At 49.6% G+C, this 17657-nt stretch overlaps 1 protein-coding gene and 1 non-coding gene across 51 annotated transcripts in view; one reads left to right on the forward strand and one right to left on the reverse strand.

Annotated features, from left to right (window-relative positions):
* Nucleotides 1-1604: 1604 nt before the first annotated feature.
* Nucleotides 1605-17657, reverse strand: part of Odf2 (outer dense fiber of sperm tails 2) — a 37507-nt gene continuing 21454 nt past the window's right edge. For 18 of the 50 annotated variants that reach the window (XM_076569038.1, XM_076569049.1, XM_076569059.1 and 15 more), the window contains 13 exons: nucleotides 17190-17261; nucleotides 15880-15951; nucleotides 15677-15793; nucleotides 15067-15252; nucleotides 14645-14754; nucleotides 12925-13060; nucleotides 10693-10803; nucleotides 10475-10579; nucleotides 9395-9553; nucleotides 7758-7858; nucleotides 5597-5759; nucleotides 5103-5228; nucleotides 1605-2912 (listed from right to left, as the gene is read on the reverse strand). In XM_076569038.1, the coding sequence (XP_076425153.1) occupies nucleotides 2721-2912; nucleotides 5103-5228; nucleotides 5597-5759; nucleotides 7758-7858; nucleotides 9395-9553; nucleotides 10475-10579; nucleotides 10693-10803; nucleotides 12925-13060; nucleotides 14645-14754; nucleotides 15067-15252; nucleotides 15677-15793; nucleotides 15880-15951; nucleotides 17190-17261 (1650 nt within the window). In that variant the 3' untranslated portion in view covers nucleotides 1605-2720. Of the gene's footprint in view, nucleotides 2913-5102; nucleotides 5229-5596; nucleotides 5760-7757; nucleotides 7859-9226; nucleotides 9554-10474; nucleotides 10580-10692; nucleotides 10804-12924; nucleotides 13061-14644; nucleotides 14755-15066; nucleotides 15253-15676; nucleotides 15794-15879; nucleotides 15952-17189; nucleotides 17265-17657 lie in introns of those variants that run through there. The other 32 variants (XM_076569030.1, XM_076569048.1, XM_076569034.1 and 29 more) reach the window with 2 other exon arrangements.
* On the forward strand, nucleotides 1836-1939 carry LOC121829293 (U6 spliceosomal RNA). Its single transcript, XR_006072059.1, has one exon. It is a non-coding gene; the product is annotated as a U6 spliceosomal RNA (small nuclear RNA).

A 17657-nucleotide genomic window follows, 5' to 3' on the forward strand; every position in this document is an offset into this window, starting at 1 on the left:
ATCTCTCCAGCCCCAAACTCTGGAGTTTTAGACTTGGGTAACAGTGGCTGAGATGCTGTAGTAATTGGAATGAGAATGGCCCCCATAGGCTCATATAATTGGTCCCCAGTTGGGGGAAGAATCAGGTATGGCTTGTTAGTGGAAGTGTGCCACTGAGGCAGGCCTGGCGATTTCAAGACTCCTGTGATTCCTGGTGCTGCCTCGCTGCCTTGTGGTGTGGGTCTACATCTATGCTCTCTGCTATTTGGTCCACAATTATGAACTCTAACCCTTTGAATCAATAAGCCAAATTAAACACTTTCTTCTACAAGTTGCCTTGGTCATGGTGTTTTATCCTAGCAATAAAAAAAACAAGAGCAAAGTCAAGCCCAGAACTCAGGCCAATGCCAGCTAGAAAATAGTGATCTCTCTGAAGAACATTATCATTTGTGGGTTTTGGTTAGTGATGGGGGTGATGAGGGAAGGGGGCCCTGCAGATCAAAGTTAGGCCCTTAGGGCTGGAGAGATGGCTCAGCTGTTAAGAGCACATGCTGCTCTTACAGAGGACCTGGGTTCAATTCCTGCACTCATGATGGTTCTCAACCATCCATAACTCCAGTATCAGGGACTCTGATGCTCTCTTGTGACCTCAGAGAGCACCAAGGACACAGATGTTACACAGCACATATATACATTCAGGCTATTCACCCATAAAATAAATGAACCCAATTTAAAAATTATTCAAAAGCAAGCGAAACCCTAGGCTCTTGCACATGTGCACATACTAAGCAGGTACTCCACACCACTCTTCCTTCACATACAGGAAAATACAAAATGGCCCAGAATCTTATGTAGAAAGCAGCTAGCATTTAGCACATAAAATATTGGTACATCCCACACCCATCTATCCTGTGAAAGTGATCGTCCCCAAACCCTGACTAGTAAGGCCTGACAAAGTGTCTTGCCTTCATCCATCAGGTACCTTACCTTCCTACAGCACCCAAAGAATCAACAGCCTATCTGTTCCATCATGAAATGAAAAGTTGGTAATTCAGCATCAACTACTCTGCAATTCATGTTTTCTCACATGGACTTTGGTTTTTTTTGCTTTTTTTTTTTTTTTTCAAGGGTTTCTCTGTGTAGTCCTGGCTGTCCTGGAACTCACTCTGTAGCCCAGGCTGGCCTCGAATTCACAAAGGTCCACCTGCCTCTGCCTCCTGAGTGCTGGGATTAAAAGTGAGTGCCACCACTGCCTGACTCTCACATGCATCTTATTAAATCATGTAAAAGTATTTTTGTTTCTATTCAGACATGGTCTCATATAGCCCAGGCTGGCTTCAACTCACTCTGTAGCTGTGGAGAACACAACTCCTGCCTCCACCTCCCAAGTCACTAGGTGACAGGTGTGCACCACCACACTTGGTTGTTTTGTTGTTTTTGAGACAGGGTTTCTCTGTGTAGCTTTGGAGCCTGTCCTGGAACTCACTTTGTAGACCAGGCTGGCCTTGAACTCACTGATAGCCACCCGATCTCGAGTGCTGGGATTAAAGGCGTGTGCCACCAATGCCCAGCAGACTCTTATAAAGTCAAGAGAGAAGGATAAAGGAAATCAAAGGAGTCTTAAATAGCTGATAATAAAATTTTTATTTCCTGTAAAACCACACAAAAATTTCAAAAATAAATGAACTCCAGAAATACAAAGAGAAATGAAAAGCAATGAGAGAGGGATTATACTTGTAAGGCCAGATGGACATTAGCTTCTGAGACGTGCTCGGGGACAAGTGGCCTCTAGGAGGTTTCCATAGACACTACAGAAAATACCGATTCCTGCTCTACCCATCAAGAAGGAAAACGCGGTGCTCACTTCGGCAGCCCGTGTGCTAAAATTGGAATTCCGAGAAGACGGGCATGGCCCCTGCTCAAGGACGACAGGAAAATTCCTGAAGCATTCCATATTTTTCCTGCCATCGAGAGCAGGTGAGCAAAGGGTTAACAGCACCGTGAAACCAGAATACACTGCCCTGAGCCCACCTGCCACGGTTTGCTCTGTGCTCAAACAATTCACAGCTCACTGCTGTAGCTGTGACTGCTCCATTTCATGACTCTTGTAGCTAGATGCCAAAGGAGCAAAGGGAGCCGTGAGCATCTTACCTCCATGAGCCAGGAGTAATGTATCTTTCTGCCTCCGTTTTATGTTTATGCTGATAAAAGCACAGACTCACTCACTTAGTTACTAATTTATCTGATTTCACTATTTCTTAATACCAATAAAGTTTTATTTTTAGTAAAAAATAAAATAAAAATAAATTAAAAAAGGAAAAGGTGATGCAAGTGGTTTAAGTGGTTCATAGTCCAAGAGGACTCCTGCTGCTTCAGCTTAGAGAACCCAAGACATGGATGCACTGAAGAGGGTTGCAGGAGACTGCAGGGGAAAGCCCACCCAAACAGTCCCTGAGGAAAGGAAGCAGGCATTTAAAAATCTGGTACCTAGTGAAGCAAATAGAAGGCCTGTGAAGGTGACTGAAAAATCCCACAGGGCTCACGGATCAGGAAAGAGAACCATCCTCTTCCTGATTCATCCCCAGCTGCTCTAGGGACTTTCCTGCCAATAGGAGCTGAGGAACAGACTCTGAGCACATTTGGTCACCTGAAGAGAAAGCCAGTGGGCTGGCCAGCTACAGGATGGCAGCTCCTCAGTTCCCTGGCATCAGGCAAGGGCTGTACCCCCTGGACAGGTGGTCTCAGGCGGGGGGAGACCGGGAGCGGATGGGTGAGCTTGTCAGGTAAGAGGATGTATAGGGGCCATCCCCAAATACGTTGGCGTAGGATGACTTGAGGAACTGGACGTAATTCTGCATGCTGCGGTTGGTGCTCTCAGACTGCTCCAGGCGGTCCTTCAGATCCTGCAGCCGGCTCTGGTATCTACGATCCGCCTGACAGAGGGAAGAGAGCAGGGGCCAAGAGTAAAGAAGGTAACAACGGGCAATCAGAGCCCAAGGCATTCACTTAGAGGGTGTCAACACTGAGAGGCACCAGGGCCTACGAGGGAGATGGGGATTTTCCCCTTGGGTGAGGGAGTTAGTTGTTTTTTTGTTTTATTATTTTGAGCCAAGTCCTCACCAAGCTGCCCAGACAACTCAGTACATGACCTTGAATTAGCTATTTTCCTGCCTTAACCTCTTGAGTACTGGGATTATGGCAACATACACTGAGTCAACATACCTGGCTAAGGGTTTTATTTTTATAGGTCTGCCTTTGTTATTTGGTCTTTTTCTGCCTGCATCCAGAAGAGGACACCAGATCATTACAGATGGTTGTGAGCCACCATGTGGTTGCTGGGAATTGAACTCAGGACCTCCGGAAGAACAGCCAATGCTCTTAACTGCTGAGCCATCTCTCCAGTTCCTCTTCTTGTTTTTTTGAGGTAGAGTTTTTCTGTGTAGCCTTGGCTGTCCTCAGACTCACAAAGCTGTCAGCCTCTGCTTCCAGAGTGCTGAGATTAAAGATGTGGGCCACCACACCTGGCTTGTAACATCTTCTTGCTTAATTATTATTAATTTGGAGTGACCTTTTGAATCTTCTCGTTTGGGCTTGAAGTTTACACAGACATCAGAATGCCTACACCAGCTTGTTTCAGGATTCCATTAGTATAGCAGATTGGTTCTCATCCTCTGCATCTGTCTGTGTCTACCAGTGAGGTAGACACATGTGGAAGTCCATTTTCAGGTTTCCTAGTGGCTTTACCCAGCAGGTCTGCATAAAAAGGATGACTGGACCCCAGGCCTGAATGCAGGCGTCTGAGATGGTCTGCACTTGGTTGCAATGGGGTGAGGTCTTTTGCTCCACCCCTGGGCATTCCTATAAATACCCTAGGGCAGAGACAGTCGGGGCCCAATGGAATAGGTTCCAGGCCCTCTCGAGGCTTTCCTGTATTTTCTATCTGTTTCTCCCCTCTCTAATTCTTCTATCAATATTTCCTGCTGCTCCTACTCAAGAGTTCACTGGGGAAATGTGGGGGTGGTGGGTAGCCCCCACCACAGACACATATTCATTTCTTGGACACACATTGTTTGGTCTGTCTTTTTCATGGGTAAGCTGAAGCTATTATTTACCAAGTCCTGTAATTTTGTTGGTTGCTGTTTTGGTTGGTTGGATTAGTTTTGGGTTTTACATTCTCTTCTATCAGTATTAGTAGTTTGCTTATTTACCGTGTGGGTAAATGCAGGTGCAATCCAAGAGAGAGAGAGGGCAGCAAAGCCCTCAGAACTAGAGTTACAAGCATCTGTGGAACACCTGACTTAGTCATAATAAGCCTGGGTGCTGGGATACGAACTCCAGTCCTCATGATCAAACGGCAAGTATCTTTAACCAGTGTGCCAAAAGAGGGCAGCAGATCCTCCGAGCTGCAGTTACAGACTGAGCTGCCACCCACGTGGGAACCGAACCCAGGTCTCCCCGAGAGCAATCAGTGTCCACAGCTGCTGAGCCTGCTCTCCAGGCCCCATCTGGGGGAGTCTTATTGAACAGCCCACTCTGGAAGGCTCAACCCCTAGCACTACCACGGGAGGAGACACAAAGACGCATGGGAGGGGCTGCAGCTTCCTCTCTGGACCAGCAGACAAACACCGCTGGTCTCTCTGCTCAGGGAGTTGCCCTCTTTTCCTCTGGACGTTTCAGGCTTTCTTTCATTTCCGTTGTGGGTTTCAAAGTTCTTCCTCTCTCTGGAATAGGAGCTATTTTTGCTTACTTTGACTCTCTCTCAGCCACTCATATGGAGGCAGCTTCTCGCTCACCTTTTAGCACTACCAGAAATGTGGTAGTCACATAAGTTTATGGGTATGCAAAAAACTGTCCACCTGTACATTATGTGTTTATGGATATAGATGACACCCTGTAATTTTTTGATTTTAAGAAGGGATATAACAGAAGCCATAGCTCAGTGGTACAGCTTGCCTAACAGTCAAGGCCCTGAGTTCAATCCCTAGTACCAAAAAAGGGGAGGGAGGTCACCCAGAATATCCTCCTCGGGTGGCAAGGTGACTGGAGATATAACCTCTCTGAGACTCCTGCAAACACCAGGAGACGGTTTTGCCTGCAGCCCAAGGGAGCCCTGCCCAACTCACATCATCACGAGTCCGCCGCAGCTGGCCCAGCTCCGTCTTGGTCCTACTCAGCTGTGTCTCAAGGTCCAGGATTTTGCTCTGGGCTGCTCGCTCCTTGGAGAGCGCCTGCTCCTTGGTTTGCTCCACCTGCACACAAGGGAGAGGTAGGGCTGCCTGACCTGCAGAGAAGGCTAGCCACTCCCACTAACCAGTCACAGCCCACTGGCACATCGTTATGCGAAATTTCCCTGGGGCCTTGGAGCAGAAGCTAACTAGAGGGGAGTTCTTACAGCCACCTTTGCCTGCCCCTTTCCAGCATCCCCAAAATGTGAAAAAGCTTTTCTGAGTCTCATGAGGGCAGAAAGTGAATGATATAATGATCATCCTATAAAAAGGGCTGATCCTCTACAACAGATATCTATTTCATCCTTACAACACATTCAGGAGGAAGGTACTATTGTACCTAGTCTTCAGATGGGAAAGGAGGCTGAGTAAGGTTAGGACACACAACTGACCTGCCGCCTGGCATCTTCAATGGCACTCTCCAGCTGCCTCGCCAAGGATCCACACTCCCTCGTTTTCTCCTCCAGCCGCAGCTGAGCCTGGTGAATTGCCTCCTCCCTCTTGGCAATCACCTGTAGGAACTCGACATTCTGGGCGCTGGTGGCCTCCAATTTCCTAGGTGAAAGCACTCCATTAGACCCTGCAATGACCCACTTGTCTTGATCCACTGCCAGGAGGCTGCTGCCTCCCCTGAGCTGGGAATCACATCTCTTGAAGAATCTCCGTGAATCTCTAAGGAGCCACAAGAAGAAACAAAGTATTTTCAGATCAGCAAGGTGGCTGCTGGTCTGTGCAACTGGTCACAGGTGGGTCACGGGACAGCGTGGAGAAGGAAGAATGCACGTGTAACTGCGTGTGCACGACAGAGAAGAGCTTCTGCAGCTCACAGAAGGCCTGCCATTGTCAGTCCATCCCAGGAGTAAGGGAGCAGAGCCCGAGAGAAGCAGGAAGAACGGGAATGAAGTCAGCACAGCTGGCAGGTCTGTTACCAAACCCCAGCCCAGTAAAAAGGCTTCAGCTGAGCCACACAGCACCTCTTCTGCGCTTTACACAAGGTCTCCCCTGCTCTTCCAGGACACCTTCCCCTTTAGTGAACACTGCAAGTCCTGCTGAACCTGGCTACATTTTGTGGGCCAGCTTGGCGGAGCAGAGGTGAAACAGTAGGCCAGCTGTTCCAGCCCCACTGGAGGCTGCACTGGCTTCTAGGGCAATTAAGACCCTACAACCTGAGTTCTTAGTCTCCTGGTTTTTGTTTTTATTTTTTGAGGCCGTGTCTTATTACATAACCCAGGATATCCTCTAGGTGGCAGCAATCCTCCTGCCTCAGCCTCCCAAGTACTGGGATTAGTAGTGTGCCACCATGCCAGACTCCCAGTCCTCTGCTTACGGGTGCTAACATGGTTCTGGAGGAAGAGTTTCCAGCATAAGAACAGCTTTTGTAGGCACCAGCTGAGTGTGGCTTCCTCATAGTCACCACCATTTGGGTAGTTCACACTGATGATCCCGTACACCAGGGCTAAGGCAAGAGGAACGAGTTGCAAGCCACAGGTTGAGACTCCGTCTCAAAGAGCCAAAATACAGGGCTGGCAAAATACGACTCAGTGGGTACAGGTGCTTGCTGCCAAGCCCCACGACCTGAGTTCAGTCCCCAGGACGCACAGGGTGGAAGAAGAGAACGGACTCCCAGAAGTTGTCCTCTGACCTCTGACCTCCACACCCACGCAGGTGCCCATGCTGGGCACAAATAAATACTAATAAATTAAAAGTAGGTCTAAAACGGGACTAGAAAGATGGCTCGGTGGTTAAGAGCATACAGTGCACTTTAGAGGTCCCAAATTCAGTTCCCGACACCCACATCAGGCAGCCCACAACTGCCTGTAAGTCAAGCTGCAGGGGATCTGACCCTCTGGCCTCTGTGGGCACCTGTACTCACTCACATACACATACTCCCAGACATCCACAAATGCACAGAGTTAAAACGAGAATAGTACCAGCTGACAAACATCTACCACTAGCTTATCTTGAACACCTCTAAGCAAGTGATGTGCTAGACCCCTTGATGAGGACCCTCTGAGGAATGGCCTGACTCTATCAGCCAGGAGATTACACCTACAGTGATCCTTCCTCGGATGAGGAAACAAGTTCAGGAGAGTTAAATGATCTACCCAAGGTCACAAGGGAGGCAGGTGTCTGAACTGGACCCAAGGCCAGGGCTTCTGATGCCAGACGGTGTAAGCCTCCCCTAGAACTGCTTTACCAGTCTGAAGTAGGACGAGTCAGATCAGGGCGGTGGTAAGAATGCTGCTCAGCAGGACACTGGCGTTCTGGCTGCTTCATTCAAGGCAGGCCCTGCTGGTCTGCTTGGCCTAAGTGTGCTTACCAGAAGACTGGCCTCGTTCATAGTCACACAGCATCCCTCGAGGTTGACGCCCCCTTCTCTCACCCACAAGGCTTACCACTGAAATGCAAGCAGCTCTTCCTTTGAGTTCTGCCTAGCACCTTCCAGGGCCTTGAGTCCCTCCAACACTTTGGCACACTAAGCACAAAGCAGCTAAGCGGCAGAAAGTCTCAAGTCCTAGGAAGAGGACAGACATGGGACCAAGTGCCTCTAACCTCTCCAGTTCATCCACCTTCAGACTCAGTTGTTTATTTTCCTTCTGGGAAGCCTGATGTTTCTCTCTCGCCATCTCCAGCTTGTCCCCCTGGTGTTCGATCTAAAATGACAGGAACGTAGACTGGTTTACGAGGGAATTTCCGTAAGGGCAAGTAATGGAGGAATTCTCCCTGCTCCCTGTGATGTCAGCAGATGCCCCAGAGTCAACGAACAACCTGGAAGAGAAGAGCAGGGGCAGGGCAGGCCCACTCTACCTCCCACACCAGGAGAACCGGGGTAGATGCGAAGAGCCCGAACTGTGATGGGTTCCTCATCAGGAGCCCCAGGGGCCCACTGTACCACAGACCACTGACTGTAGGAGACACGGGGCGTTAGCAGTGGCTCACTGTACCACAGACCACCGAGCTTTCCCAGTGATGCTCTGGCACCGCGGATTTCGGCTCCCTCAATGGGGGAATGCAGCAAGGACAGCTTCGATTCACTTAGGTCAGCAAGTCCGACAAGTTACCCTGCCGGGCGGTGGTGACACACACACCTTTAATCCCAGCACTCGGGAGGCAGAGCCAGGCGGATCTCTGTGAGTTCGAGGCCAGCCTGGTCTCCAAAGTGAGTTCCAGGAAAGGCGCAAAGCTACACAGAGAAACCCTGTCTCGAAAACAACCAAAAAAAAAGTTACCCTGAGCACTGCTTTATGTGAGAACCTCAGGTACAAGGACAGTCTTGAGGCAATGGATTCAAAGCCTTGTGGATACTAAGTATCCCTGTGACACAGGAACTCACTTGTCCCCTCTAGGTCTCAGGCTGTCATTGGAGAAATAACCCATACACTGCATCAGGTTTCTGGGGGATAAAATGTCAGCCTGCTGGAGCAGGGCAGATGCCCAGAACAAACAGAACAGCAGCTTCCCTTTTTGGCTACCCAAGGAAGCACTTCTGGAGGAGTGGGGCACAGTGGTGCAGGACCACCACCCCAGCATTCTCGGAGGGAGACCCAAGATTAGGCGTCTAAGGTCATCCTTGGCTACAGTAAGTTCAGTCTGGGCTACGAGACCCTGTCTCAAAAAACTAAAAGGGTAGAGACCTGCCCAAGTCAGAAAAAAGTGAGTGGACTGAGTAGTATATGATGTATTGGACAATGCAGGCAGGAGACAAGGTTCCAGTAAGGGAGAGACAGATTGCTTCTGGGCAAAGGGGCTGCTTGCTTGTCTCTCAGAACAGAATCCCAGGTGGTACATCTGTGGAGAACAAGGAGAGGCAGTTAAAGCTTGAGAGAGATGGAACAAAGGACAAGCAATGGCCAGGTGTCTGCTGGGTCTCCTTTCTGTGGCTGCGGGTCGGAGGACAGCGGCAGGAAACGCAGGGCAGGAGTAGGTAGAGCACGGAGCACGTGGGTGGCCATGGCAGGAGGGCCCAAAGGCTCCCGAGTGGCGAGTCCTATAGCTACAATCATTTTGTGCAACACGAAGCATTTGGCACACCAGACTTTTATTTCACAGCACTGATGATAGCTCACTCCTTTCAGAAATCGGCAGCCAAGAAAAAGGAAGTGGTCCTCCCTTGGGGGGCGTGCAGCTCATCTCGGTAAGCGGGACCCTGCTCGAGCCAGTTCGTGGGATCCCTTCTGCCAGTCCCTTACCCGGCTGCGCAGGTCTGAAATGATGGCTGTGAGGTCGATATTCTTCCTCTCGTAGCCCTGCAGCTGGTCTTGGCACTCAGCCAACTTGGCCTCTGTGATCTTGAGGATGTCAGGCAGCTGTTGCAGGTCAGCCAGCTGCGACTGGAACTGCCGGCGGGCCTGAAGCAGGAGAAAAAGCCCACTGTTGGCAAGATCCTGACTGAGAACCGGATGGGCCTTCCTCTAGAGGACAGCAGCACTGCCCCAGTCCTGATCTCGAAACCCCACAGGCAGCAGTCGGCCTCCTCCCCCACTTGGGCCTGCCTCGACACTTCAGGTGGCCACTCATGCAGTCAGCAAGGATCAGTGGCAACACCAGGTTCAACACCAACCCTGAGGGCTCTGCTGTCACTTTATTTGAACACTAATGAAGGAACAGTTCTAACCACAAAAGGATTTAACTAAAACCTGGAAAGGCCAGGATTACAGGCTGGTGTAATTTCAGCTCCCCTAGGAAGGCAGCCCTGACGATACACAGACCAGGAGGGAACTAGACATAGCTGGCCCTGGCCGACCCATGAGCTTTAACAAGACTGAAGACCAGGGACCGGCAGTGAGCTGCTCAAGAGACCAGCGCCTGAACTCGGGCGGTCTCCAAGGTTATCTTTAAGGCAGTCCCTGTACACCAATCAGCCAACAGCTCCAGAAGAAAGATCCTTCCAGAGGAGATGAGAGGCACATTTGCAGATGCTACAAGAACAAAGGTTCCAGGCAGAATAAAGTAGGTATTCAAATACCTAGCCACTGGGTGGATCTGAGGAGTCCACCTAAATGCCCCAAGCAGGAGGGGCTTTGTTTTCTTGAGAAAAGGGAAAAGAGAAAGAAAAAAAAAAAAAAACCCACAAGGGGAGAAAATGGAAACAAAGATCATAGTACAGAGAAAGGCCAGGAAGGGGACACCTCAGAGAAAAGGAACACACACATGGTGGGGACCAGCCAGAAAACAGTCTCTTGTGAGCCACGAGGCAGGGTCAAAGGCACACGGTGCCACTGCACAGACACTTGGACAGGGCAGGGAGGAGAGCGAGGAAGGGACAGTACCGCTTCAATCTCTTTGTTCATCTCATCTTTAAGCATCTTGTTCTCTTTGTCGCAGCGCTCTAGCTGGGCAGCCACTTCATCAGCCTCCAATCTGGTTTTCATCACCTAGGGAACAAACCACAATGGGTGCTCTTGGGCAGAGCCCTCTCCTCACACCCTTTCCCTCAGGCCTCGCGGTGAGCTGCCAAGCAGGGGCCCAGGCTACCCAAGGGGTCTACCTGGCTCTTATAGTTGTCGATCATTCCCTCGTAGTTCTTCACCGATGCCTTCAGCTGCTGGACCTCCAGATGAGCCTGGTTGAGTTTGTCCTCCATAGGGGCGAAGCTAGCCTAAAGAAGCAACCAGAAAGAAGGTTCAAGATCAGGGCCTCCTTACCCTCTGTCTACTTGTAGAAACCAGCAAAGAACATGCCCCTATACAGAAATTTTCATCAGCGAGTTTCCAGGTAAGACTCCTAATATGACCCCTCCATTAGACAGAGACAATGACAGATAAATGTTATTTCTTATCCCTAAAGCAATATACAAAATCTGAAGGGAATAGAGGGCTGGTGTAGCCAAGTGATTAATGGACTTGTCTAGTATGCTAGAAAGAAAATGAATAAAAAACACATGGATCACATGCCCAAGGCTCAAGATTTGCCCAAATAGTTATTGTTCTATAACTTTTTTCATGAATAAACAAATTATATGATGCTTTTAAAACTTGCAAAATACTTTTTTTGTTGTTGTTTGTTTTTTCCAGACAGGGTTTCCTCTATGTAGCTTTGCGCCTTTCCTGGAACTCCCTCTGTAGCCCAGGCTGGCCTCGAACTCACAGAGATCCACCTTGCCTCTGCCTCCTGAGTGCTGGGATTAAAGGCGTGTGCCACCATCGCCTGGCGCAAAATACTTTTTAACAACAATATGTTGTAAATGTATTTTCAAGACAATGAGTTCCCTCATGTCTCTCAGACAGTTACCTGACACTTAACTGGTTTTGCAATACAGATAAAAGGAATGAGGAGCAAGCAGCAGCATGAACAAACAGATGAGTGGTGGCCCATTTAACCCCAGCCCTCAGTGGGCTGAGGGAGGACTGTCGCAAGTGTGAGGCTAGTTAAGGCATGACAATACACTATCAAAAAAGGGGGGAGGGTGAAAGTGGGGAGGGAGGGGAGGAACAAAGAAAGGCTTAAGACAATGATCCAGCACCACAGAGAGAGGAAGAGAAGAGGAGGAGGAGGAGGAAGCAGAAGAAAAGCTTCAGAGCACTGGCTGGGTGAAGGGTGTGAGTGCGCTTGACCGTTCCCATCAGGACAATCACACTCACTGTGACGACAACGACAGAGACCTGTCCAGTGCTGGACAAGGAGCCCTGGGCCTGAGTGCATGCCAGCTGTTCCCTCTACCACTGAGCCACACCCCCAGCTTCTGTGATGGTTCCTAGGAACATATCTGACTGTCTAAGAGGATATACTTCCACAGGCAACACTTTCAAAGGCTACAGTGTATATTCTACATGGGATATACCATGCTGTCACTAATCCCTAAGTGCTGGATTTGGAGGTTATTCATATTATTTAAGATGGGGTCTCTATGTATCCTAAGTTGGCCTGAAACTCATTGTACATAGTCTACCCATGCTGTCCTTCAGCTCGTGTGTCCCCACTCCTGACCCTCTTGAAGGTATTTTCAGGGTGTCTAACAATGCAGTAAAAATAAAAAAGACTGATAATAATACCAAGTGTTGCCAAGGGGACACATGGCAACTGGTGACACTGACTCGTCACCAGTGGAAACAAGGTATACAACTATTTTGCCACTTGTTAACATCTGCTAAGGCTGAATCAGCAGATGTTAACAAGTGTCGCTCTACCTACACTGCATAGAACTCACTCTGTAGACCAGGCTGGCCTTGAACTCAGAGATCCGCCTGCCTCTACCTCCTGAGTACTGGGATTAAAGGGTGTGCCACTACTGCCTGGCTAAGCCTTGCTTTCTTTATTATCTTTGGCAGGTTAGAAACCAAACCTAGGACCCCAGGCTTGCTAGGCAAGAGCTCTAAAATAAGCTACACCCCAGTTCAATTTCCTTATTAACCAAAATTAGTCAACATACAATTGGAAGGTTAAATTGAAATTGTGTGAAGTACCCAGCAGACCCTTAGAGAGTCATGGTTAGTGCCAAAGTCAGTGAATTCTGTTGTCCAAGTGTTCACTAAATGCATCATGTAAGCATTTCACATGAGTTACAATATTCTCAGCAGGACTCATCCCCCCATTCAGGGAGCTGCAGCAATAAATGATTAAATGTCCCCCCCACACACACACAGCTCTGCGGCCTGATTCACTGACACCAGAGCATTCCCTTGATCAACATGCTGCCCAGGCCCTCAGAAGACCCCAGGCTCATCTGGCCCACTGAGGCCAGCCTGCCCTTGGCCTCCCAGCTCTCAGTATGCATCCAGACCTTGAGCCTCTCGTTCTCTAGCTTGAATGCAGAATACTCGGCAGTCTGCCGGTGCAGTCTCTCCACAAGGCTGTCCCGGTCTTCCCGCATCTTCTCCTCCAAGCTTTGTTGTTGGTTTACAAGATCTGTCACCCGGCTGGAAGATCAGCAGATAGAATCAATTCCCAGATCTTTGTAGGAATGGAGTCCACCCCCACCAAAGACCATTTCTACCTTATGGTATGGTGCCATACTGTGTACCCTAATGAAATTTGCCTGAAGATCAGAGAACAGAACAAGCCACTAGATTAAACAGAGGCCAGCAGTGGTGGCACACTCCTTTAATCCCAGTATTTGGGAAGCACACGCACACCTTTAATCCCAGCACTAAGAAGGAAGTAATATGGCTGGGCAGAGAAAGGTATATAAGGCTCGAGGAGACAGGAACTAAAGCTTTTTGGGCAAAGCTCTTCAGCAAAAGCCCCTTTTCGGCTTTTGGCTGAGGACGCAGAGACTTCAGAGGATTTGTGGAGCTGGCGAGGTGAGACGTGGCAGTGGCTTGTTCCTTTGTCTCTCTGATCTTTCAGCATTTACCCCAGTATCTGGCTCCAGGTTTTTATTATAAGACCCTCCACCACCATTTCCAGTGTTGCTCTCAGGGGTTTTTAAGCTTTATTATTATTATTTGGGGTTTCTCAGCTCAGGGGATGCAAACCGAGGCTTCTCACACACTAGGCAAATGCTCCACTGAGCTCCACCCCGGCTCTGTTCTCACGCTAATCAAGTAGAGGCTGTCATTTAGCAAACACTGAGTGAGCACTGACTGGACCCACGCCAGTACATGGCATCTCACCTGGCAGCCTACTACTCACCCTTAGAAGCCCACTTCAGACTCCCCACCTCAGCACATCCCTTCTTTAATCCCTCATCTGCACCATGGATCCTTCTTTATACCTCATCTCTCTTCTCCAAACAGATTGAGAACTCCCTGAGCACAGCACCTGATACATGGCAGGTTCTCAGCCCGTTCTTGCTGAACTGAGCCCATCAACACACTTCCAAGGAAAGCTTTGCTCAAAGGGGGGCTGCTAGCTCTCTGTAACCCCTATCTCCTTGGCCAAAGGAGCCTGTGCATCCTGGAGCCCCAGGACCTCAAATGGAACTCAGGGTAACTAACACATTTGTGTTCATCACACAGGCTGGCATATGGAACTGCTTGTCCACACATGCTTGTCCAAAAGGAACAAATGGTCATTGGAGAACAAATGAGTGGTCACTGATATTCTATCAGTAGCAAAGAAAGTGGGTCAAAGTCAGTCACACACACCCTGGAGGCTACTGCTGCCTCATCTCCCTGCCACACCTCTGACCTGCGAGCAGGCAGCACTGGCAGATAATGGAGAATGCACAGGGACTAGCTGCATCATCCAAGATCAAGCAAGACAACTGTGTGCCACGTCCTCCTGCACAGACTAGGGCCAGGCTGGGCCTCTGTGATGGGGAACCTTATCCCCTTGACGGGGCTTATGGATGTTTGCAGTTCAGGCCTCTTACGTGCTAGACAAATGGAGTAGTAGCCTGACACACAGCTGTCCACATCTCAGCCCAGCATCTCAGCCCAGTTTACAACTCCAACCCCAGAGACCACAGCAGCCTCATGAACGCGGAGACCTCAGGGCACCATGCCCCTCCCCCCTCCCCTCCCGTCCCTCCTCAGTCCCCTCTTAACAGGAAGACGTACTCGTTCAAGACGATAATTTCCAACTCGAGGTCTCCTTTGTCTTTCACCACCTGGTTGTAGCGGCTCCTCCATGACTCCAGTGTAGATAAAGCTTCAGCGACATAAAGGTCCTGGGAACACAGGACAGCGGCCTGTCAGCCTGTTCAACACCCAGGCTGAAAGGAGGTAGGGTGGGCTAACCTAGATAGACCCAGCCTTCCTCTGCTGCCTCCCTCAAGATGAGAGGCTACTGCGAGTGGTACAGAAAGGCAAACTGAGCTCCCAGGCTCCCAGTATCACACTGCACCCTGTGGGCAGCTCCCGAGTCATCCTTCTCTCAAGATGGATGTGCTGGACAGTTCTAGCCCTCCAATCACCTCCATTTCCCCAGCCATCCCCCTCCAAGCAAAGGCGCTCTTCTGGGAGCAGGCCCTGGCCTGTACCTTGTCAGCAAGCTGCACGTGTAACTGCTCGGCATACTCCTCACTCTTCTCCGCTCGCTCCTTCTGGGCTCGGATGGCCTTCTTCAGGGTCTCTTTGTCTCGGTCTCCCTTTTGCTTCAGTTCCTTTAGCTGCTCCATGATGGCCTCCACTTCCGCCTTGTGCTGGTTCCCACTGCGCTCCAAGTTCTGGGAGAAGGCAGGAAGGAAGAAGTGGGAAAGACAGCAAGGAGGTATGGCAGAGGAGAACGGAGAAGGTACGATGTAAGAACTCAGACCTATTGGGACAGACACCAGAGGCGTGGCCCCTCTGGGTCTCTTTGACCATGGAGAGCTTTTAAAATCGTCAGATCCCAAGTGACTCTGCAGAGCAGCCACCCTGGGAGCCTGGAAAGCATTGGAGACTAACGACTTCTTCCTTCAGGGAGTCATGAGGAACCTGAGAGTGACAGCCCCCCCCACCCCAGGAGCCTACAAGCACCTTGATTTGCATACACAGGCGACTGTTCTCAGCCTCTCCCCCCCACCCCAGGAGCCTACAAGCACCTTGATCTGCATACACAGGCGACTGTTCTCAGCCTCTCCCCCCCCCCCCCCAGGAGCCTACAAGCACCTTGATCTGCATACACAGGCGACTGTTCTCAGCCTCTTTGCACCGGAGCTGTGCCTGTAGATGCCCGCGCATGGACTCCATGGACTTGGAGAGCTCAGATGCTGTCTTTGCTTGAGCCTTGGGAGAAAGAGAGAGGGATGGAGCCAGCTCTAGGACAGCGCCATGCAGCTCGGGCTCCTGGGGTGCAGGGCTGGACACGGTACCTTCTCACATTGTATCTCCTGGAGGAGCTCTTCCACCTCCTTGTCCTTGTCTTGCAGCAGTAACAGCAGGCGCTGGGAGAAAACACAGTCACATGCCTCTGGATCGGGCAGGGGCCGACCACTCAACACAGAAGCCACTTGCCAATGTCAGAGACCCAGGTAGGAAGCACCTAACCTATATTAATTTTTTTTTAAAGCATGAATATATGTTTCTCAATTTTAAAAAAGGTGCTCTTAATTGGAAAATATAGAAAAGCACCAAGCTCAAAGAATGCCTGGCACTCTGCCAGGGATAACCACACATCACTCAAAGGGAGTCTTAAATGCATTTGGTCCTGCACTCTACAAATCTCACGTTTATCACAATCCAACTGAATCCTCCACATCTCTTGGAACAGATGCTGATGTTTCAGCTCCTGACCATCATAGCTTAGCTCAGCTTCCTAAGCTTCCACTCCTTCCTCAAATCTGTATTTTCTTTCCTCTTTCTCTCGTTCCTTGCTAGAGATGGTTTATTGAGAAAGCACCCCAAGAATGTGAGGGCTGGGGAGCTGGAGAGAGGCGCACACACCAACTGGTATCCTCCATGATGATCACTAGTCAGGCAGCAAGGCCTCTCCGCCCCTCCCTTCCCATTCAACACCAGACGCTCCCAAAGTCTTGGGATTAAGAAGCCTGGTGAACTGAGAATTCAAGCCAGGCAACAGGTTCCCAAATTATTTGGCCACAAGACTCTCGTTTGTTTCTTGCACTCATAAACTAACTTCTTGCACAACTTCAAGGTCCATGGAACATGAAGCCTTGGGAGAGAATTCTAAAACGGGGGTTGTCAAATAAAAAGGTATGTACTTTTGTTTTTTTCTTTTTGAGACAGGGTCTCTATTCTGTCGTCCTGGCTGTCCTAGAATTCACTCTGTTTACTAGATAGCTTTGAACTCAGAGATCAGCCTGCCTCTGTCTCCCTCTGCTGGGATTAAAGGCGTGCGCCACCACACCTGACGGCATGTACTTTTTAGCTGCTAGGAATCCAAAAAACAAATCCAGGTTTAACAGGGCCAGAGAACTAATGATCCCTCATGCTGGGGTCTCACTTTGTGCCTTGAGCCCTCCAGTGACCAGCTAGCTAGGTAAGTCTAGTAGAGAAGGCAGCAAAGAGGAACCCACCCATTTTCTAGAACATGAAATACCACCCAGATGAATGGCAGACAGGAGCTCCAGGCCTGCCCTCTAGTCAGCATCTCCAGGTTTGGAAGCCCAGCCCTCTGGCAGCTAACCCCGGGAGGGAGGGTCAGGGGTGCGCGCTGAGTTACCGCTTTCTCTGAGTCCGCCTCTGCCAGACGTTTCAGTAATGCACCTTGTTGCTCCATTAGTCTCTCGGAATCCTTCAGTATGGTTAAAAAAAAACCAAGATTTAAATAAACACACAGTCTCCATCTCAGTGATTTTCTTTACCCAAACTTTCCAATCCAGTCTCATTATAATGTCATGAATGTTAATACAAGTTCAATATGCCAGCTGGTGGTGCATGCCTTTAATCCCAGCACTCAGGAGGCAGAGTCAAGAGGATCTCTGTAAATTCAAAGGCCAGTCTGATCTACAGAGCTAGTTCCAGGTGAACCAGAGCTACACAGAGAAACCCTGTCTTAAAAAACCAAAATAAATAAAAGTTTAATACATGTCCTCATGTCCACCCTCCAGATCTCAACCTAAAGCTAAGAGTTTGATCATGGGCCTTCCCAACCCTTTTCTATGCATTGCGTTTAAGCGTTTTGGTTTTT

Source organism: Peromyscus maniculatus, chromosome 4 (assembly GCF_049852395.1).
Source record: "Peromyscus maniculatus bairdii isolate BWxNUB_F1_BW_parent chromosome 4, HU_Pman_BW_mat_3.1, whole genome shotgun sequence".
In the NCBI taxonomy this organism is placed as follows: domain Eukaryota; kingdom Metazoa; phylum Chordata; class Mammalia; order Rodentia; family Cricetidae; genus Peromyscus; species Peromyscus maniculatus.